The sequence below is a fragment of the Chinchilla lanigera genome, unplaced genomic scaffold (assembly GCF_000276665.1).
Source record: "Chinchilla lanigera isolate Chin_1 unplaced genomic scaffold, ChiLan1.0 scaffold00037, whole genome shotgun sequence".
NCBI classification, from domain to species: Eukaryota; Metazoa; Chordata; class Mammalia; order Rodentia; family Chinchillidae; genus Chinchilla; species Chinchilla lanigera.
This window is the reverse complement of record NW_004955438.1, coordinates 4,943,206-4,966,452: the sequence shown is the minus strand read 5'-3', so window position 1 is coordinate 4,966,452 and position 23,247 is coordinate 4,943,206. Positions and strand designations below refer to the sequence as shown.

Genomic DNA, 23,247 nt, shown 5'->3' with positions numbered 1-23,247 from the left:
TACTCTTCTATCCCAGAATATGGTGCTTGGAACTTAGTAGGTGCTTGCTTAGTACCTGTGGGTTAAAGCATGAAAGGTGTATATGAAACATAGTGCAGAGATCTCAGGGACGCTCTCTGAGACATTGTTGGGCAGACCATGAAGGACAGTTCTTAATGAAGTCAGCTTTTTTTAAAAAATAAAATAAGCAAGGAAACTAGGTCAGCCTGTTACTCACCACAACCTTTTCTTATTAACTGTTATTACAAGCTTATAATTTCCCATTGGCGTGTACTCCATACATATACACATATAATTTCCCATTGGTGTGTACTCCATACATATACATTTGCATACACACATCACATACATATACATTGGAGCCTACACATGTGTACACACAGCATATATGCTTACACATATACATAACCACATACATAACATACACTTAACATGGCATACAAGGGCTGATCACAATATTTAGTGAATATTTAAGTATGAAAAACTTACTACAAAGATACTTTGCCATTAATCCCCCTCACAGTATTCCACCTCATTTTGAATATATTTATCCCATTTTTCTTAGCACTTTCTGAAGCATTTCTGTACGTCCTCTTCTGTGTCTTTATGAGATGTGATAAAAAATACAGTGACTGCTGCTGGCTAGTACCATCCACTGGAAAGACAGGCATGTAAGAGCATTGCAGTGTGTCTTCACCCACCATCTTCGCTGGATCTGGCACTGGGCCACTTCTGGCTCTTCTCTGAAGTAAAAGTGACTGGGAGCTGTGTTTTTCATTGAGTCAGGACATTGAGACAGCCACAACAACACAACTAAATACACAAAAGACCACCTGCAGAACTGCTTCAGAAAGTGGTGAGAGTGATGGGATAAATGTGTTTCGAGTGGGGGAATTTTGTGAGGGGCATTAAAGGCAATGTGTCTTTCACTATAATGAACTTTTAAAAATTTCACATTCATTACATACATTTCACATTTTCTATTTTTATTTTATGAAAAATAAAACATTTCATAACAAAATAAAAGAGTAACAATATTTAATACACTGTCTAACAATACTTAATACACTGTCTTCAAAGTAGTTCCCCATTGTACAAAATAAGGACAAAAAAGATTCTCATCATGTTTTTTTATCATACCTCATACTCTTACATATATATCCACACGTGCATCCGTAGCCACAAACATAGATTATTTTCCCCCTGGGCCTGCCTTTATAAAAGTACACCTAACAGTGTGCTATATTTTTGTTGTATTTAAAGGCACTGTCATGCCATGGGGGGTGGGGAGAGTTCTCAAAGATGAATTTTTCCAGTTTTCTAAGAAGAACCTTAAAATATTAAAACTCTATTTCCTTCCTCCTCCAGGGAATGTGCTAGCTCATCCAGGGAGGATTTGCAGCCTATCTTTTCCTCATTGTGGAGTACAAAACACAATAAGCTACCCAAGCATCCATCAATTAACTAGTGCTTTCAGGCAAAAAATATTTAGGTGCTGGAAATACAATTATGAGGAAGCTGGAATTAGTCCCTGCTCTCCCAGAGTTACGATTACCTAACAGTTGGGCAATCTATTACTAATGGAACCTTCTAGGAGTAAACAAGCACTCTTCTGAACCAGTCCTTGTGATAATTGCTTCATGTTGCCAACTGCGCAATAGCAGGAGAACCACAAATGAAGAGTTGAGTGAGATCTGTTTTGTATTCTCCAATGGACACCTTCACAACACTGAAAAACACCATGTAGCCCTAGTGATTATATATCAAAGTATCCAAACATCTATAAGTACTTAACATTGTAGTCTATCCAGGATCCCAGTGGAGAAAAAGAGAGAAAAATATTGTATTAGCTGTATTAGTTGTATTAGCTGATAAATCCTTACAGTGTTGCTTGAAGCCCCCACTGTATACTGATCACTGCTCAAAGCACTGTGGGTAGAGCTGAATGTTCCGGCCCCACAGAGCGCACCTTCTGCTGGGAAGCCACACTGGAAACATGATAAAGGAGTACATACGGCATGTCAGGAAATGCGGTTAAGTGGGAAGGGGAGAAAAACAGGGCAAAAGAAGAGACTGTGGTGAGGAGGCTATGAACTCTTTATAAAGTCAAGGAGTTACTTCAAGAAGTGTGCAAGTGGAGACAGGGAATGGAGAGAGTGAGCCTGGTAGCTGTGGGGGGCCTTTCTAAGCAGAAAGAATATGGCTGAAAGCTCCCATGGAGGACCTTGTTCATGCTGTGTGACAGGAGCAGAGTGAATGCAGGGAGAAGACACAGAAAAAGTAGGAAAGTCACGGGGCCTTGGAGAGCAGAGGGTATGTTAAGGATTTTGACTGCTGAAAGGGATGAAGTGGAAGCTATGGTAGGGAAGCTATGGTAGGGAAGCTATGGTAGGGTTTTTTTGTTTCTGTCGTTTTCGGAGATGTGGGTTTTTTGTGTTTTGTTTTTACCAGGACTTGGTTGGGTTTTGAACAGAACAGGCATTCAGCGATCCCACTGCTGTTGTGTAGAGTAACTGTATTAAACTGTGTGGCTTGCTACCAGGTAGCAGTTGAGAGGCGCATTGCTGAGAATAGACTACAGGAAGAAGCAGTTATAGTCTAGGGAGGGCAGGTAGGAGGCCGCTGTGTTGGTCCAGGCAAGAGATGAGGACTTGGTCTGGGAAGGTAGCTTGGAGGGGGCCGGCAGTGAGTGGATTCCACTTGCATTTTGAAAGCATGAATAACAGACCTTGTAATGGACCAGATGTGAGAAAAACTGATGGTTTTTCTTATAATGATGGTTTCATTCTAAGCAGCTGTAAGGATGAAGGAGTTAGTTTTGAGGGGCATAATGGGAACTTAGTTTTGGACAAATAATGTTTGAGCGCTAAGCGGAGATTTAGGGCAGATTGGGACATAAGGATATATCTGGAGGTGATAAGTGCCATCACTTAACTGACTCAGTACTTCCTCTTTGTTGAGCACTTTTTCCAAGTGCTTTGTAAGTATCAACCTAATCCCCTAGTGAGGTTTGTGTTCTTTTTAGCTCCATTGTAGGGGTAAGAAAGTGGAGGGACTGATGGATTAAGTCACTCGCCCCAGGCAGCAGGGCTGGATCCAGCCGGAGCACCAGGCAGCGCGGATTTAGGGCCTTTGTTCTTAACCTCAAGGAAAGGAGAGAGGCGGGTTTTGATTTCTTTCACTTTATTCTTTGCTGGATGGATGTGGCTGTGAAGCATCCTGATGGCAGCGACCCACTTCTCTCTGGCTCAGGCATCAAAGGTCGGGCCCGGGAGAGGAGCCAGCTCCAGGCTCAGTACTGTACTTCCTCCCTCATCTCAGCTAAGCGTATGGCCTGAGGACGTTCACCCAGGAACGTAAATAGAATAACTCGCCCAGGACTTTGAAGCTGATAAATAAATAACATGGATGAGACCACAGAGGAACAGTTTAGAAGCTACGGGGACTTTGCCTTTCCCAGCTGCATTGCTCTTCGTTTCTCTTTGAAGGGAAATATTGGTGTACTATCTAACAAATGTAAAGAACTAATGTGAAAGTACAAATAATTAAATTGCTTCCTTCCTGAGTCTTTTTTTGATATGTGTTTTTAATGTTTTATTCACTACTGAATATATACAAAGGATCATTATTAAAGTATATTAACTTATAAAGGACAGCAGTACAACCCATCACTCGGTTTAATGAGTGGAATATTGTCATCTGGAGCCCCCATGATCCTCTGGTGATCACAGCCTCCTCCTCTGTCACATCCCTTTCCCTCTTCCCTGTGCCATCACCTGCCTGAGCCTCATGGTAATAACTGCATTACTTCTCTTGATGCTTTTCTTGACAGCTTTTCTACCTACACAGGCATCAGGAATGACATCATTGAACTTAGCCCGGTTTCGAACTTTGTATCAATGGAACAGTTCTGGAGTTACCATTTTGTTACTTGCTCTTTTGCCACATTATTTATGAGATTTGCCCAAATGACTGCCTGTAGTTACAATTCCTTTAGTTCTTATTGCTGTGTGTCCCATGATAGTTACAGTGATACACCCCAATTCATTTATCCATTCTGGTATTGACAGACATTTGGGTTGTTTGTAGTTATTGGCACATAAGAATGTGCTTGAATGAGTTTTTTGTGTGTGTGTGAATGTCCTTAACCAGTGTCCAGGTGTACATGTCCAAGTGGTTTTCTTGTATGAAAGAGTTAGAGGGAAGTGGCTGTACCACAGAGATGTGTTCATCCTCAAACTGATGTAACTCTAACCCGTTTTCTAAAGCGGTTCCTGTTTGTTCTCTTACCATTATGTGTGACAGATGCTGTGACTCCATTTCTTTGCCTGCTTGGGATTGTAATATTGTTCTATTTTTGTCATGAGAGGGGTGAGAGAAGAGAAGGAGGAGGAGTAATAGTATTTAATGTTGTTTTAATTGGCATTTCCTAGATTACCAGGGAAGTCAAGCATGTGTGTGTGTGTACTGTTTAGATTTTTTTCTTTGCATACAATTCCTATTTGAGTGTATGCTTTTGAGCTCTCTGCATTTCTATTGCAGTTTTCTAGGAGGTCCTGGTAGGTACAGTGCATGGTAGATACTATCTCCTTCCCTGTGGATAGTCTTTTCATTCCCTTTATGTTGCTTTTTGCTGGAAAAGATACTCTATTTTTTTATGATATAAAATTTGGTATTTTTTTTTCTTTTATGCTAAGTGCTTTCTCTGTCTTGGTAAAGAAAACCTAACCTTTCCTTACTCCAAAGTCATAAGGATATTTGCATATTGTCTTCTGTAATACTTCTGCAGTCTTTCACACTTAGACACTCAATCCACTGTAATTTTTCTGTACAACATTAAGTACAAGTTTAATTTAATTTTTTTCCCACATAAATATCTAGTCTTCCCTATAACATCTATTATTTTATTCGTTTTAGCATATATACTTTTTTTTTTTGTACCAGGAATTGAACTCATGACCTCAGGCTTGCCAGGAAAGTGCTTATGCCACTGAGCTATATCCTTGGCCCTTAACATATATACTTATATCATTAAAAGCTCCATGTCATTCCTTTTTAAATAGTGTAATTCTTCTTGTTAACATGAAGAAAAACATGCTAAGTTTTTAATTGAGATTGCAGTTAATCTTTATACCTTATATATTTGGGGAAACTGATATCTTTACAGCATTTATTCTTTCAGTCCATATGCATATATATTCATTTATTTAGTCCTTCTTTATGGTCTGCTAATAAACTTAGGAGTATTTCCTCTGAGACTTTGCACATCTTTTGTTGTGTTTGTCACCATATAGGCTTTATAGTTTTTGTTACTGTTATAAATGCTATTGCACTTAAAATTTTTGCTTTCTACATATATCTTGCTGGTTATAAAAATGCAGTTCAGGGCTGGGGGTGTAGCTCAGTGGTAAAGTGCTTGCCTAGCATGCACAAGGCCCTGAGTTCAATCCCCAGTACCACCAAAAAAGAAAAAAATGCAGTTCATTTTTGTATATTGATTTTTTTAAATTACCAGTTCCTTGCTGAAAGTATTAATTTGATAATCAACTGGTTTTTGTAATTTTATGCATACAAAAAATCATTAAAAAATTATGAGAATTTTCTTTTACTTCTTTTTTTCTCCTACTTTACCATATAAGCTGTGACTCTAAATATAATGCTGAATAGATGAGGCTAACGGATACCATTTTTTTTAAATGAACCTCAAAGGGAAAGCTTTTTAACTTTGCATGATGTCTCCTGTGGTGTTTTGGAGTTATCTCTACTAGGTTTGGGGATTTCTTGTTTGTAGTTTGCCGAAAAATCATTAATTGCATAGATACGAAAATTTGTTTAGTGTCTTTTCTATATTACAATGCTATAATTTTTCTACTTTAAAATGTTATTGTACTGAATTACATTAATTGATGGGGGTGTTGGGGATTAATTTCAGGGACACTGTGTCATTGAACTACCTAAATGTTAAATGTTAACTAGTGTATTCACAACAGAGCAATATTATCCCTACCATGGCTAAAAATAGTTCTTAAATGACAACAAAAATACCTTAAGTCTTTCTGTGTATGTGCAGCATAGCTATATATAAAGTATATAAATATACACAAAGTATAAATATACAGTTTATCTAGCATTAGAATTCCAAGAATTGATAAATTGGATTTCATAAAAATTAAATCCTATTGCTTTGCAAAAGATCCTGTTAAAAGAATGAAGAGACAAGTTACTAAGGTAAAATATTTGTAAACCACATAGTCAACTAGTGATAGATGGAGCCTAGAATATATGAAGACTCTCAAAATCAACAGTAAACAATTCAATTAAAAATAGGCAAAAAAACACCAGGCATTGTGGCACATCCCTGCAATCTCAGCACACAAGAGGCAAGGCAGGAGGATAGCTGTTCAAGGCCAGCCTGGGTTACATAGGGAGTTCAAGGTCAGCCCAAACTATATAGCAAGACTCATCTTAATTCTTTCCCCCAAACAGGCAAAAGACATAGACATATATCTGAACGAGGAGGATATGCAGATAGCAAATAAACCCTTGAAGATATGTTCAATACCATTAGCCATTAGAGCAATGCAATTTAAAATAATCTTTCACTACATATCTGTTAGACTAAAATAAAAAGTAATAGTAACATCAAATGGTAGCAAGGATGCAGAGAAATTGGTCATTCTTGCATTACTAGTAGGATTCTAAAGTAGTACAACCACTTGGGAAAACAGTTTGGCCAGTACTTACAAAATAAACATGCAGTTACCCAGATGGCCCAGCCAGTTGCACTTAGGATCATTTATCCCACAGAAAGGGAGACCTGTGCTCATACAGAAACCCAAACACAAATGCTCATAGCAGTTTTGTTCATAATAGTTCAGAACGGGAAGTAACATGTTCTTTGATGGGTAGAAGTCCTTTGATGGTAGGTGAATGGCTAAACTAACTGGTGCATCCTTACTGTGGAATCTACCTAGCAATAAGTAGGCGTGAACTGTTGATATCTGCAACAACTTGGATGAATCTCAAAGGAATTGTGCTACATAATAAAAGCTGACCCTAGAACGTTATTGACCATAATTCCACTTAGATAGCTTTCTTTTTTTGTTTTTGTTTTTTGGTACTGGGAATCGAACTCAGGACCTTGCACTTGCCAGGCAGGCATTTGTGCCCCTGAGCTATATCCCCAGCCCCTTAGATACCATTCTTGAAATGACAAAACCATGAAAATGAAAAGCAGGCAATGTGGGAGGGAAAGGGGTGTGGCTGTAAAAGGGCAACATGGGGATCTGTCCAGTGATGGTGCTGTTCATTCTGTATTTTGCCTATGGTGGTGGGTACATGAATCTACACATGGTTACACCACATAGAACTAAATATGCACACACACACATCCATGTGAACTGGGGGATCTGAATGCGACTCGTGGATTATATTAATGTCCTTTCCTAGTTATAATTTCTATTTTTGCTTTAATAATTTTGAGACTATGTTATTAAAGATCTACAAATTTAGAATTACTATATATTTCAGATGAATTGAGCTTTTGTTATTTGTGGTAAAGTCTATAGTCTCTATTTTTTTTTTTGTTTTGTTTTTTTGGTACCGGGAATTGAACTCAGGACCTTGTGCTTGCCAGGCAGGAGCTTACGCCACTGAGCTATATCCCCAGCCCTATATAGTCTTTAAAATAACTATAATAGGTTTTTTCCATTTATTTTGTTTTAATGTATCTTTCTCATCCCTCCATCACTGGTGATTCTTTATAGTTTAGATATATTGTGCATAGTATACTGAATTTGATCTCTTATTCAGTCTGACTGCTGGATAAGAGCCTTTCTCTTTTAACTAGACCACTTAGTCTATTTATGTTTGTTATTAAATAATGACACAGTATTATTTGTATCATCTTACATTTTTCTCATCTTTTCTCCCTGCTTTTAGATTGTCATCTTTGTTAATCTAGCAGGACCTTACTTTCCCTTGTTCTGTGACGTTATTTTTCCTGGGTCTGTAGTCCTAACTTGATAGTTATTTTTTGTCCGCACACTGGTCACCCTGGCTTCCCTTTCTGTTGAGGAGCTGGTAGTCGGTCTAATCATCCTTTTGCTAGTAAGCTGTATTTTTTCTTTACTGGCTTTTAAGACTTTTCCTTTGTCTTGGTTTTACGTAATTTTGATGTCTACTTGTGGCTTCCTTTTTAGTTACTCTGCTTGACATGCACTGGGATTTCTAGTCTTACAAGTAATATCTTGCACAAATTCTAGGAAATTCTCAGCCAGCATTTTAAAATAAAAATGCGGTTTTTTTTCTCTCTCCTTTAGGAACTCAGGTATAAACAAAACCTTATTATGTCTTCTGTCTGTTTTTATCTCTGTTTTCACTTTTTGTCTCTGTTGTCCCTTCAGTTTTGTATTTATGGTTGTATTTTTTTCTTTTCTTGAAATTTATTTTGTCTTCTTTCAGTTCCACCTGTTCATTTCTCATATTTTTAGTTTCTTTTCTTATTTCTTTGATTTCTTTCTTTCTTTTTTTTTTTTTTGGTTTTGGTTTTTTTCTGGTACCAGGAATCGAACTTACAACCTTGCACTTGCCGGGCAGGCACTGTACCACTGAGCTAAATCCCCAGACCCCTCTTATTTCTTTGAATAAGAAATATTTTATGTTGAATAGTTTTAGAGTCTGAATTCTTTGCAGGTCTGATTCTGTTAGTGCTTCCTTCTCAGTACCTCACTTGTTCTTGTTTATGGTAATTTGGCTTATGTATTTTGTGATTTTATAATTATTATTACTGGGTACACATCAGTATAGGAACAGTTTGCCTGAAGGGCTGGCTTGAAGGTATTTTTCTCCAGAAGGGATTATTTGCTTTTCCCAGATATCAGAAGCCACTACTAAAGTGAAAATACTTCAACTAAAATCTCAGGCTGGAGTGTCAGATGGCACGAGTGTCATCCACATAAACCCTTACCTACATGAGACAATATATAGGCAGCTCGCGCCCCGCCTCATAGGCCCCCGGAGGGAGGGCCTTCAGCGCCCGGGGAGCCATGGGAGGGGAGCGCTGGTCTTCCGGCTGGCTAGCTTCCTGCCTCGTAGGCCCCCAGAGGGAGGGCCCCCAGTGCACGAGAAGCCATGCAGCAGCGAGTGCTGTTGTGCATCAGCCCTTAGGCCGGCTGCCGCCGCTCAATTGAAAACTATCATGACACAGAGAAACAATGACACAATTGGCCCACCATGCACCAGCTGCAGATGCCCACTCTGGGACGTGTGTGAAACATTCAAATGGAAAAACCCCTGGGAATGCATGCCATACAACTGGCCACTCTTGCTCCTACCATTGAGAACCAGAAAGGTCCAGAGTCAGCGGAGGAGCAGCTGCTGAACAAGGACTCGGAGAACATGAGAATGCAGACTAAGCCCGAGGAGTCAGAGGTCCTGTGGACTGGGGTCATGAGAGCCGCTTGGAAGCTGGAAACCAGAAGGACCTTGCACAATACTTGTGGAGACTCCCTGGAAGCCATTCTTCCCCTGACAGTACAGGCTGTGGTGGAGCTCCGGAGAAGTCTGCAGCAGGATTCCTGCTGCCTGTGCTGACAGCTGGGAAGAGGACACTAACTGGTTGTGGGGTCCCAATGTGATGGGAGGCTAGAGAGAAAACGCTACAAAAAATGGCTTTGGCTCCAGATGGCTCACTTGATTTTTGACAACCCTTAGGCTGTAACTACTTGGTAGATCCTTCTTGCATATCTCTGTCTTCCCGAGAAACCACTTGGAAGATACCACCATGTATTACAGCAGCCATTGATATTTTCCTACTAATTTATCCAGAACTCTGTAATGTTTGTATTGGTGGTATCTTATTTCATAAACAGATGCATGTTTATTATTATGTGTTTCCTACAACAACCATTGAGAATAGTTAATGATTATTCAATAGGTCACTCATGTATAGTTCAGTTTATTTTCTTTAGAAGGCACTTTGAAGATACCTAAGTATAGTACAACAACTACTGATAATCTCCTACCTCTTTTGTCTGTAACTCACTATCATTTGTCTATTTGTTTTCCTTAGAAACTATCTTACAGATAACCATATATAAAACAATAACCATTGATAATTTCCTACCACTTTGTCTGTAATTTGGTAAGCCCCCCCTATTATTATGTTATCCTTCTTTTACTCTTTTTTTTCCTTCTTTTACTCTTTAAAATAAAAAAAATTTAAAAAAAACAGAGACATTATATCAAGTGATATATTATTTCCTTCAACCCTACTCCCAAACAGAAGGCAGATACTTTTCTTCGCTATTGATTTTAAGGGTGGGGATTATTCCTAATGACCTATTCAACCTATTGGGTATCCTCATTTGTGTGTCAGATTTATGTTAGCTCTCTCATGCTAGGTTGGCCTTGGGTTTTTTCTCCTTTGTCTTCCCTGCACAAGGCTTACAATGCCCAGACTCCAGAGTTTCTGTGGTTTACTCACAGTGCTCAGAGTATGAAAATCAAGTTGTATGCTTTGTTTGTGTTTTTGGGTTCCAGCTTTCACTTGGCCTCTGGTGATACTTTATTTCCTTGCTAGGCTTGTAATGTACTTTCTTTTTCTGGGAGGGGTACTGGGAATCAAACTCATGACCTCAGGCTTGCCAGGTAAGCCCTTATGCCACTGAGCTATGTCCCCAGCCCTTGTACTGTACTTTAAATAATGTTGTTACATCATATCTACCATTTTGTTTCCAAAGTACCTCAGAGTGTCTAATCATCATAGTATAGGAGATGATAGGCCTATACTAAACATTTACAAATTCGTCTTTGTTTTTATTTGCCTTTAAAATTTTATTTTTCTGGGTGGGGAGAGGAAGGAGAAATTGCAGTCTGTATATGGACCCGTTTCCTAAGATGAATGTAATTATTATGTGTCAAAACATGTGCCAATAAAAATTTTATTCTTCTTTTTTAGTATTTCAGTTTTATATGTGTTTATATAAGGGTTTTATAGCTGCCAGTTTAAACAATCTGTATTTTAATATAGACTATTATAGAATAATTTTTGGTACTTCTGACAAATATAACCAATAAATATTGATTGAGTGCTTATCTTATACCAGGCAGTGTGTTAGCAATGGTAGGTGGGGGAGAAGTGAACAAAACACGAGAATCCCTGCCTGTAAGGAGCGTCAGTCTAGTACAGAAGATATAGATATGTAGGTATCAAACAGGGATGCTAAGAACAAGTAGAGATGGAGAATAACTCAAGAATAGTTTGCAAATGGACTAACACTTTTAAAGAAAATAGGCATAAGCTATGAGCTTGTCAGAAAAAACACATAAATGTTTTAAAAGTACCTAACAAAATAAGTACTATATCATGGATATTGCCATTTATTCTGTTTTCTCTGTTAAATCTCAATCTTCTCTCTTCAAAGATCTAATATCTGGAATATATAAGGAATTTAAAAAATTTGACCCACTAAATTTAAGGACCCAGTTAAAAAATGGCCATCTGAAATGAGTAGATACTTCTCAGATAAAGAAATACAAATGTCATGAGAAGCCACTTTGAAGATATCAATATGTAATACAACAACCATTGTTAATTCCCTACCACTTTGTTTGTAACTCTGTATTGTCTGTACTGTTCTTGTGATGTTGTAAAATGTTGTATGTCTGTTAATGTAGTCCTCCTTTTATTTTTAAAATTAAAAAAAAAAAAATGAAGAGATACAAGTGACCAGTAAATACACACAAAAATATTCAGCATCACTGGCCATTCAAGCAATGAAAATTAAAATAACACTAATCTCACTCCAGAAAGAATGGCTATCATCAAGAAATCACTAATAACAAATGCTGGTGAGGCTGTGGGGAGAAAGGGACCCTTCTTCATTGTTGGTGAGAGTGTAGACTGACAGCTCTATGGAAATCAGTATGGAGATTCCTCAAAAAATGAAAAGTAGAAATTCTATTTGAGGCCAGGGATATAGCTCAGTGGCACAAGCACCTGCCTGGCAAGTGCAAGGTCCTGAGTTTGATTCCCGCTACCAAAAAGAAATTGCATTTGATTCAGCTATTCCTCTTCTAGGTATCTTTCCAAACGAGTTAAAGACATCATACCATGGTGATGTATGGATACCTGTTTTTCTAGCAGTGCAACTCAAAATAGCCAAATCTTGGAAACAGCCTATATGTCCACCAATGGGTGAATGGATTTAAAAAAATGTGGTATTTATGCACAATGGAGTACTATTCTGCAGTAAGGAAGGATAAGCTTAAGTCAGTTATAGGAAAATTTCTACTTTTAATGTTTTGAGGAATCTCCATACAGACTTCCATACAGATTGTATCAGTTTACAGTGCCCCCAACAATGAAGAAGGCTTCTTTTCTCCCCACAGCCTCACCTTGATTATATAATGTTAAGTGAAGTAACTCAGACATCCAAGCTTAAATATTGTATGGTTTTTCTTGTGTTAAAAACTCAGTCAGTCTCTCTTTCTCTCTCTCAGATAGTAAGAAAGTATTATAACCTATAACATACAATGTAGCTAAAAGTATACCTTGTGCTGGGCATGGTGACACATGCCTATAATCCTGACATTTGGCAGGCTGAGGCAGGAGGATCGCAGGGAGTTTGAGGCCAGCCTACTCTACATAGTGAGTTCAAAGCCAGCCTGAACTACGTAGTGAAAGAGACCCTGTCTAAAAAAAATTATACCTTGACAGTACAGTTGTCTTACATGTTTTATATGTTCTTTGGCCCATTAGTGTGGTTTTCAAGCTGTATATATAATTAACTTTATAAGGTCTTATAAAATTAATAAATGAATCTGATGGTGGAAAAATAAAAGGAGGGTAGAGGGAGAGGAGAAAAAAAGGGAATTAAAATGTGTCGTGTGCATGCACCACTTCCCCGCAGTGAATGTGATCATTATATACTGCAAACATGCAGGACATAATAAAAGTTAAAAAAAATCTCGGTAACACAAAAGTCTCCATTTTCTGTGTTTCTTAGCGCAAACACAGTTTTGGTTCTCCAGCCAGGGAGACTGACTGACCTTGGCAAGGTTCTTACCCTCTTTTTCCCTGTATAAAATAAGACTATGGCCTAGGTCTCTGAACTGATGGACAAAACAAGGTAACGTTGGTAACCGTGCTTGACCTTTCCATGGGTGTTCACTATAGCGTAGCTTCTTTTTTTCCTTCCCGGTGCATACTGTCAGCCCTTGGTGGTGAATTGTGGTGAAAGGGTTTTTATACAGCACCGTGGAGAAAGCATATGGTAGGCAATTAACTAAGAACAAATGAAGAGAATGAGAAATTCTGACATACAAAGGAAAAACCACTTTCTGAAGTGGTTTTAACAGGAGATAAAGCCATGGCCTGTGCATTTTCCCCTGAGGGATATTTTTCATTGTATTGCACGAAGGTCAGCAGCCCCAGCAAAATTCCCTTTGTGTATGTAACATTTTGCCGTCTTCAGTGCTTGACACACTCAGCCAAGCAGAGGCGCATCACATGCAGTACATGCAGAGTCGTGTATCTGCCAAACTGGCTCTAATTCTGCAGTGTCGGTCGGTGAATTTTCGTGGATTATTAGTGTGTCTTCGAAAGTGAAGGAAATAGAAAGATGAAGGTGAAATTGCAAGATGCGTGTAGTTTGGGCTTGAATTAAGATGAAATGCTAAATTCAGAAGTCAAGTTGGACCCTAAAGTGATTCATGTTCCTCTAATGAGATTTTGTTTGCATTGAGGGCCCTGAGATGTGTTATAGTGCTGATTTTGACGGTGACTCACCGTGGGATCTCCATCTGTTTCCCCTGTTTGTATCACAAGTGATTCTTTTGTTTGTTTGTTTGTTTGTTTCTGGTACCAGGAATCAAACTCACGACCTTGCGCTTGCCAGGCAGGCGCTGTGCCGCTGAGCTAAATCCCCAGCCCCTATCACAAGTGATTCTACCTGTATTTCTTTGCCTTGTATGGCTGTTGCAATCATACAAGATCTGAGTGACATCAAAGTAAGACAAGAAGTAATGACGAACATAGGACAGTATTTACATTACATCCTCTTGTATTTCTGTCCATCCCCAGCCCTCACATTGACCATGCCCTGCTGGACGTGCCCTTCCTTTGACTCCCTGAGGAGATGCCCTCTGACCTCGGAGAGCAGCTGGACCACCCATTCCGAGGACACCAGCAGTCCTAGCATTGGCCCTTCATACACGGACCTGCAGCTCATCAGCGCAGAGGAGCGGACTAGTGGCAGAGCTTCGGGGGCTGACTCGACTGGTAAGCTAAGCGCAGAGCCGGAGCCCTTTGCAGAGCACTTTTAGAATTTCCAGGTCCTCCTCACTCCCTACAGTCAGCTTTGTTTGCAGAATGAGTTCAGGTGTAGTCACCCAGTCAAAAAGCCAGCATCCAGATTGGTTTGGAATTGCACAGGAAAATGCAACAGACTGGCTGATTGGTGGCTGATTTTTCATACGGGGAAACCATTTGACCGTATACCTTGGTGTGTTACTGTCTGACTGTTTTGGTACACATGCCGTTCCCTGCCAATTTATTTTCCCCTTGGATTACTGGGCTGTATGTAATGTGCACAAAGCTGGATCTTTCATCCTCCCTCCCACACGTTTTGCCTCTTCAGTAGGAGGGAGGTGGATTTAAGCAGAGAGGAAATAAATGTTATGTGGAGCGGAGTGAGAATCAGGATCAGCCGCCGTCTCCAGACTACAGATCATTTTGCAGTTAAATGCTTGTCCGCCTGTGCCTGAGCTGTGTGCTGGTCTGGCGTCCCACCGTGTCCTCTGTCAAGCCTTCCTATAGGCACAGGATGGAATGCTGGCTGTTTCTGCAGATAGAACATGGGCCTCCCAGCAAGCGCTGTGTTGGGAGAGAGACTTGCACATCACTGGAAAGAAGTATGTCTTGGTGCTTTGTTTGTTTGACCCAGATTTTCCTCTGAAAATGATGTTAATGCTAGCTTTTCCATGGATGAAAGGGTCCTGTGTGTCAATGATTCTTGATTTTTTTACTCAAAAATGTTGTGTAGGAGTTTGTCTCTAGACCGTTTTTCATGTTTGAATAAGATGTGCCCTCATGCTTTATGCTACTGGATTCTAGTATGAGTACATCCTTTGTACAGACCAAAAGGTTCAGATAGGATTTGGTTCGGTATTTGACAATATTGCAGGGTATGTTTGCTTGTTTGTTTGTTTTTAGAGACAGGGTCTCCCTATGCAGTTCCGACTGGTCTTGATCTCTTGGTAACCCAAGCTGACCTCAAACTTGGGGCAGTCTTCCTGCCTCAGCCTCCAAGTGTGGGGATGACAGGCGTGTTACACCACCCCCAGATTCACAAGCCATAGTGTTTTTAAATAATATTTTGTTTCACGAATGCTCCTTCAGTTTTCATTAGTCTCTGTGAGATGCTGGCCGGTGATGATATATGCCCACAACCCCCTTTCCACATGGGGATCAGCGGGAATGGGGTGGCTCCCACAGCAGCTGAGGCTCTTTAGGAAGAAGCTGCCTTTACCTCCTCACCTCTCCTTCCCCTCATTTCCAGTCCTTGCTGAAGGCATTCAGTGCATGTACTGGTTTAGAGGGCCCTGACACCAGAGGTGGACCGCTCAGGTTCAAATCCAAGCTCTGCCATATGATGGCTGTGTGACATTAGGCAGATCCTTACTTGTGTGGTTTTTTTTTTTTTTTTTTTTTTTGTGGTACGGGGGGATCACTGAGCTATGCCCCTGAGCTATATCCCTACTACAAGATCCTTTTTATTTTAAAATAATCTTGTACTGGGGATTAAATTCAGGGCCTTCACAATGTGCCAAATCTCCAGCCCCTTTTTATTTTTTTTTATTTTCAGACAGGGTTTCACTAAGTTGCTAAGATGCCCAGGCTCGGGTCAAACTTTCAGTTCTCCTACCACAGCCTCCCAGAGACTTGAGATTACTGACACACACCACCATGCCTGGCTGATCCTCCGATCCGCATGACTGAGTTTCCTCATCTGACAAGTGCAGATTATAGTTTATATCTCACGAAGTTATCATCAACTCTAAGTGAGTTGACTTATGTAGAACAATTTTACACACTGCCTGACACAGAACAAGTCTCATCAGGGATTCATTCTTCCCTTTCCTGCTGCAGGGCTGTCATTGCTTAGGGGAGGTAGAAATTGGGTCTGCACTGGAGGAAAAGTCAGGCTGTTAATTTAGTGGCCTCCACACTGCCTCATTAGGTGGAAGTAGCTTTAATACTTGCAGGTTGTAGTGGAAGTCAGAGTGGTCATCTGAAGGAGACATAATCATTGCTATTTTGTTTTGTGTATTACACTGCTGGGGGGCCTTGTGCATGCTGGCCAAGCTCTCTACCACTAAAGGTGCATCCCTGTCTCTGAGCTGGATGTTATTAATCTGTCTCCAAGTTTCTCATTGGCTTTAGTATCTCCATTTTCTAACAGTGTCATTTCACACCAACAAGACGTCCTTCCCGGTTGTTTGGGTCAGGGTCCTGGCCGAAAGCACAGGATCCCCTAGAGAGGCTTTCTGTGGAGAGTTTACTGAAAGGCCTGGTTAGAGTGGGAACAAGAGCTTGAGCCCCAGAAGAGCTGACCCAGGCGCTCCCTGGGCAGCCAGTGTGCGAGGATAACAGCTGGGCAGACGCTCCGTGAGGAGAGGGGTGATCGTACCCCAGTCCCGGCCGGTTCCCCACTGCTCCCCACAGCCCCTCCCTGTCCTCCACACAGGAGTTCTTCAGGGACCGGGCAGCCCCACAGGATTAACTGTGCAGCCTACACTACGATCAGCCTACACTTTCTTCTCATTTTCTCACCAAGGGGTTATTGGAGGAGGAAGGCAAACAAATCCCCTCACCTTGGTTAGATTACAGAGTTCATGGCAGAGCTGGAGAGGAGGATTGTTTGCTCTGGGGCTCAGCCCTCCAGGGTAAGTGGCAACAAAGTTAGGAAGAGGCAGGATCCCAAATGACACTTGCCCTTCTCTTGTCCCTCGTCTCCTCCCGGGCCTCCTTTGCTGGGCAGGACTCGTAGTCTTCACCAGGCAGAGTAGCTGTGTAAGGTCACTGACTGTATATGGGCTTGTAAACAGTGAGAGGACTGGGAGCAAAAACAAGCCTCGGGCTTTGAAGGAAGAAGAACGAGGAAGCGGACACACTCAGTGTTTGCAGTAGCACAAGCTGCGCTATCTGGTGGCCTTCAGTTTTGGTTTTCTTTCACGTACAAAACAGAGTATGTATTTAGATGTGGGCTTCAGTGCTCAAACATATGCAAAGTGAGGAGGGCCCAGACTGGATGAAGTACCCGCGAACTACATAGCGGGTATGTATGAACACTAACTGTTCACAGGTGATGAGTGAATGTGAGAGTGCAGATGAATGGTGTGAGAGTGCAGATAGCAAGAGTCATTGTATCTCAGACCTTTGTGTCCCATTTGACCTGGGTCCAGTATTTCCTAAAGTGCCCCCTGCCGCAGCCCAAGAAGACAGGAAGCAGGGCCAATGCATTAGGCCGTATTGTGCTGCCTCTGTTGGAGCCCTGTAACCCGTATCAGCGTATGAAAGACTTTGAGGAGTCCTCAAACTAGATGTACCATGTGGATATTTCTGTGCCTTTATATACATGTATTTATATAGCTATGTATAAATACATAGTTTTTCCATTAACCTATATGTCTCTCTGGGCAGGTCTCAGTAAATTTGCAAATTTTATTTGAAAATACATGCCTTCAGTAAAAAGTTGGAAAACTAAAGAACCCAGAAAAAAGTATTTTGATGCATTTGCCCAGATTTGTTATCTTTATAAAGTTAGCCCTACTTTGTCCTATTTTCTGTTAAGCTTCTTGGCTGGCCTTTTAAATTTTCTTTTTTAAAAAAGTAATCTAGCCGGGCATGGTGGTGCATGCCTGTAATCCCAGCACTTGGGAGGAGGCTGAGGCAGGAGAATCATTGTGAGTTCGAGGCCAGCCTGGGCTACAAAGTGAGCTCAAGGCTGACCTGAACTGCATAGCGAGACCCTGCCTCAAAAAGACAAAATAAATAAATAAATAAATAATCTAGATCCAGAAAGTAAAAATGATTAAGATCTGATATGTAGATGTACCAATATAAAATAAATGTAATTACATGTAATATATCACAAACATATAAAAAATAAAATTAACTTAAGAAGAAAAAAAGCTCCAGATTCAGAAAACCTAACATTGCGTTTTGCCGAAACTTTGTGTGTCAATCCTCATGGGCTTAAAACAAATTTAGACCAAATGTTCTTGATTCATTTGCATTTAACTGATCACAGCGGAATTCTGCCACCGAAGTAGGATGTCCCTAGAGCTTTGATACTAGATTTTTTTTTTTTCCTCAATAATAAGCATTTATGGCAGGTAAAAGTTATAACCTGAGAACCTTGATATTTTTTATGGCAACAATATTTTAAATATTCAGGCAGGTTCTCTTGGCGTTTTTTGTTAAGGGTAGTATGAGAACACCATCTACTCTTAGGGAAGGCTGTGTGTCTTCTTTATAAGATGTACCACACTTCCCTGTTGCCTCTTTTGTCTGAATTTTCTGGCAGTTGGTAGAGTTTAAGCCAGAATCAGGGGCTCAGATTCATAGGTAAAGAGTGATTATCATGTACAGGATGGGATTATAAGGAATTTTTGTTATTCTTAAAATAACACTGGGGATGGAATTCAGAGACACTTTGCCACTGAGCTACATTCCCAACCTTTTTCTTTCTCATTCTTCCTCTCCCTCTCTCTCTCTGTCCCTCTCCCTCCTTCCCTCTCTCTCTCTCTCTTCCTTCCTTCTTTCTTTTCCTTTCCTTTCCTTTCCTTTCCTTTCCTTTCCTTTCCTTTCCTTTCCTTTCCTTTCCTTTCCTTTCCTTTCCTTTCCTTTCCTTTCCTTCTTTCCTTTCCTTTCTTTTCTTTTCTTTTCTTTTCTTTTCTTTTCTTTTCTTTTCTTTTCTTTTCTTTTCTTTTCTTTCTTTCTTCTTTCTTTTGGCAGGGTCTTACTAAGTTGCCCAGGATGGGCGTGATTTTTGAGATCCTCCTCATTCAACCTCCTAGGTACCTGGGATCACAGGGGTATTACACCGCATCCAGCTACAATCTCTTAAAAAAGTGTATGTTACCATCCCATTTTATAGATTCAGAAATAACAACTAAAAATGTTAAATGACTTGGCCAAAGTCACATAGCTAAAAAGGGTAGAGTTGGATTCAAGCCAAGTCTAACTCCTCAGCTCATCCTGCCCTGTGCGTGGGGTGGTGGACTGGATGCTGGTGTTTATGGACACGGCAGCTGTGAGAAGGAGTGATCAGAGAACCTTTCCCAGGCCTGTGCTTCCTGAGCGTTTCCCAGGAGCTCTTGTTATGGCTGTGTCTAGGTGTCCCCAAGGCCTCATGCCATAGGTGGGGTTTTTTCAGATGTGCTGGATTTACAGTGTGTGACACTGGAATCAATTCTTGGTGCAGTGCTAGAATCAAGGGTGCTAGGATTAAAGGTCTGAGTGCCACCTGCCCTGAGTAGCCTGGATAAGATACAAGGGGTAGAATGAGCTGTGGTCATCCCTTGCTTGCCTGTTTTGCTACCTTCTGCCACATGAACTGTTTTTCCTCTGCCATGCCACCCTGCCTTGGAGCCAGCCAGTTATGGACTGAAATATCTGCAAACTGTGAGCCAAGTAAACCTTTCCCCCTGTAACTTTGGGTGTCAGGTATTTTGTCTCAGCAACAAGAAAAGTAACTAAGACAAGTGCATGCAAACCTCCTATGTGCACTTACTTCACTGAGGACACTTGCTGGTTTAGGAGCCCCGCACTAGACCGAGCCCTTCTTAGAAGCAGTGTTGCAAAACAAAACAAAGCAGCAAGGTTAGGATTGATACCCAGACTTGTATGCAGCTCTGCCACCCTGTGGCTGGGCTCTCTGTCCCCGACTCTGGCCCCAAACCCCAGTTTCAGGTGCTGAGACTTCTCAGTTCCAAGCAAGTAATCAAAACTAGCTCCTTGGAACCACTTTAAATGAAGAAGACCATAGATTTGGATGAGTGACATCTTTATTGTTTCCATCCTGTAGAGAGGTTAGTGAGGTGAGAGTCTCCCTGAATTGTGGATGTGTGCAACAAACCAGTGTATCAGCAGTACCTGCCTCTTAGTCCCCAGCGAGAAATCACAGCTGTTTCCATAGCGCATTGTAGTAGTGACAGGTATCTCAAAATATCATTTATCTTTTTTTTGGTGCTATGGATCAAACTCAAACCCAGGGATTGGCACATGCTGGGCAAGTGCTCTACCACTGGGCTGCAACCCTATCTCTTTAAAAAATTTTTTATTTGGTTTTGTTGGTTTGGGTTTTTTTGAGACAGGGTCTTACTAAGTCACCCAGGTTGGCCTTGAACTTGCAATTTTATTGTCTTAGCCTCCTGAATAAGTGGGATTCAAAATATCATTTATCTTCTATTATCTGTCATTGCCACTTGTGAATGATGGTTTTTATTGACTCTACTAATAGTTGCATCAATGGTAGTATTAATGCATTATCAATGTGTTAATAAAGGAGTACAGGTATTACTATATCAAAACTTGAAGGGGCCAGCGGGTTAGCTCAGTGGTGCAGTGCCTGCCTGGCAAGTGTGAGGTCCTGAGTTTGATTCCCAGTACTCCCCCCAAAAATTCAAGGAATTGTTTTTAATGTTTAACAAGTATTTCAGTATAGACAGTTACTGTGTCCTTGTTCATGCAGTCAGTACGCTGCCCTGAGAAGGAGTCCGTAGGTTTTAGTAGACTGCCAAAGAGTCTGTGACACAAAGTACAGCTAAGAACCCCTGCATTTGTGACACTCTGATGCCTTATATGAAACACAGGCTGATTTTATACTCACTGATTCATTCATTCCACAAAGACAGTTTTGTGGGTGCCAGGCACTAGGCTGGGACCTGCCCGTAATGAGCAAGAGAGACAGGGCTTGGCCTCAGGCAGCCTGTAATCTAGCAGGGGTGATGGTTATATTTGATCGTTCAGTAAAGGCAACCAGAATATTGAGGGAGAAGTTTTTTTTTTTTAATTTTATGGAAAAAAATTCATAACAAAATACTAGGAGAATAACAATGGTTAATATATTGTGTATTATTATCTTCAAAGTAGTTACTCAGAGTACAAGATACGGGCATAAAAAATTCTCAAAACGACATAAACACAAACCTTTCTTTTCAATGAACTAAGAGAAACTAGTAGTATAACTAACTTGTATTTTTTTCCTTTCCCTCCCTTCCTTTCCCCTTCCCCGACACTGGTTCCTCTTTCCTTTTGAAGAATTTCTTCCTATTTCACAACATCTGTTGTACATTTTGGTCTTTATTTACTCTTTCAGTTTCTCACACCAGAGTGATAATACAATGTTTACACATGTGAGTCTGATTTATTTCACTTACGAGTATGCTCTCAAGTTACATCCATTTACCTATAAATGTCTCAAATTTGTCCTTTTCTATAGCAGAGCAGTATTCTATTGTGTAAAAAGACTACATCTTTTTTATCCATTCCTCAGTTCATGGGTATTTGGGTTGTTTCCACGATTTAGCTATGACACATTGTACTGCTATAAATATGGGTACATATGTATTGCTGCGGTATGATGTTTTTAATTCTTCTGGGAAGATACCCACAAGCGGAATAGCTGGGTCAAATGGGACCTCTAATTGTAGTTTACTGAAAAATCTCCACACTGATTTCCACAGTGGTTGCCCCAGTCTACACTCCCACCAACAGTGGAGAAGCGTTTCTTTCTCCCCACAGCCCCTCCAGCATTTGTGGTTGGTTGATTTCTTGGTTTTTGATAGGGCAGGTTGAGAGAGTCAGAGGAAAGCAGCAGAAGGAAGCTGCCTGCAAAACTGTGTGAGGGGAAGCCTCTCTGAGGAATTGATTTCAGAGCGAAGAACTGCTAGCTAAGTTGGGAGCAACATTTGCAAAGGCCTTAAAGCCAGAGAAAGCATAGTGAGCTCAGTGAATTGATGGCACAGTTAGACTACAATATACTGTTCACCCACAGATGATGAGAGATTTGTCCAGCTAGAACTGTCCAGTTGTAGCTTCTGGATGATGGAGATGTCTTGTATCTGTGGTGTCCACTACAGTAGTCGTTAGCCATGTGTAGCTTGTGAGCACTCGGAATGTGGCTAGTGGGGAGAATGTATTTATTGATTGATTCACTGATTGTACTGTACTGAGGAGTGAACCCAGGGCCTTCCTACTCAGCCACTGTCCCAGTCCTTTTAACGTTTTTTTAAAATTTTGAGACTTGCTAATCGCTAAGTTTGTGAGGCTGCGCTTGAACTTGTAATTCTCCCGTCTCAGCTGTCCACAGGGCTGGGATTCCAGGGGTGTGCCAGCATGCCTGGCCAAGAATTTAATTCTCAGTTTAAGTTAATTTAAATTTTGATAGCCATGTTTTGGTAGTAGCTATGTACTAGATACTATCAGACTGTATACTCTAGCTAGGGATGGAACATATGAGACCTTGTGGGCAAACTAATTTGAAAGAGTTTGAAATGATTCTTCACAGCAGTAGAGAGACAAGAAAGGTTTCAAGTATAGGAATGAAGGATGTTGTCAGGTACAGAAAACACCGTCATGGGGCAGGGAGAAGCTCACACTGATCAGGCCCTGGCGAGCATCCAGGCAGCATACCGACCGAGGGTGGCCTGGGTCAGGGAGCTGAACGTGGCTAGAGAAAACTGAGCAGACTGAAATGTATTTCAGATATGTAGAATCCCAATCAAACTGCTCAAAGCTTTGCATGTATAGGCCTCTACTCTTGCCCTTCACCTTGAATAACCTCCCCCCATGGTAAAGTCCTTCTCTTTAAGATGAACTTCAAGTGATGTTTTCTCACATGAGGTTTTTGTTTTGTGCCAAACATGGTCCTAAGTACTGGGATTTCAAAGTAAGCTACCCCAACTAAGCAAGTTATATTCTGCTATTTATTTGATCCAGGTCATGTGCTATGTTCCACTGGCTTAGTCACTTTTCTTGCTGTGACAAAATACCTGATGCCCAAAATTAAAGGAGGAAGAGTTTATTTCAGCTCACAGTTTGCAGAGGTTTCAGTCCATAGTTGGCTGGTTCCAAAGCAGGGTGGCATGGCAGAGGGGTGTCACAGAGGAGAAGCAGCTTGTAGCATGGCAAGGCAGGCAGAAGTCAGCAGCAGGCAGCAGCAGCCAGCTGCCTTT

The 23,247-nt window shown here is 40.8% G+C and overlaps 1 protein-coding gene across 1 annotated transcript in view; it reads left to right on the top strand.

Moving 5' to 3' along the window:
• Ston2 (stonin 2) overlaps positions 1–23,247 on the top strand; it is a gene marked incomplete at its 5' end in the record, with an annotated part of 100,219 nt that overhangs the window by 11,117 nt on the left and 65,855 nt on the right. Inside the window, 1 exon segment of the mRNA XM_013517229.1 lies at positions 14,087–14,284. Within this exon segment, the coding sequence (XP_013372683.1) occupies positions 14,087–14,284 (198 nt within the window).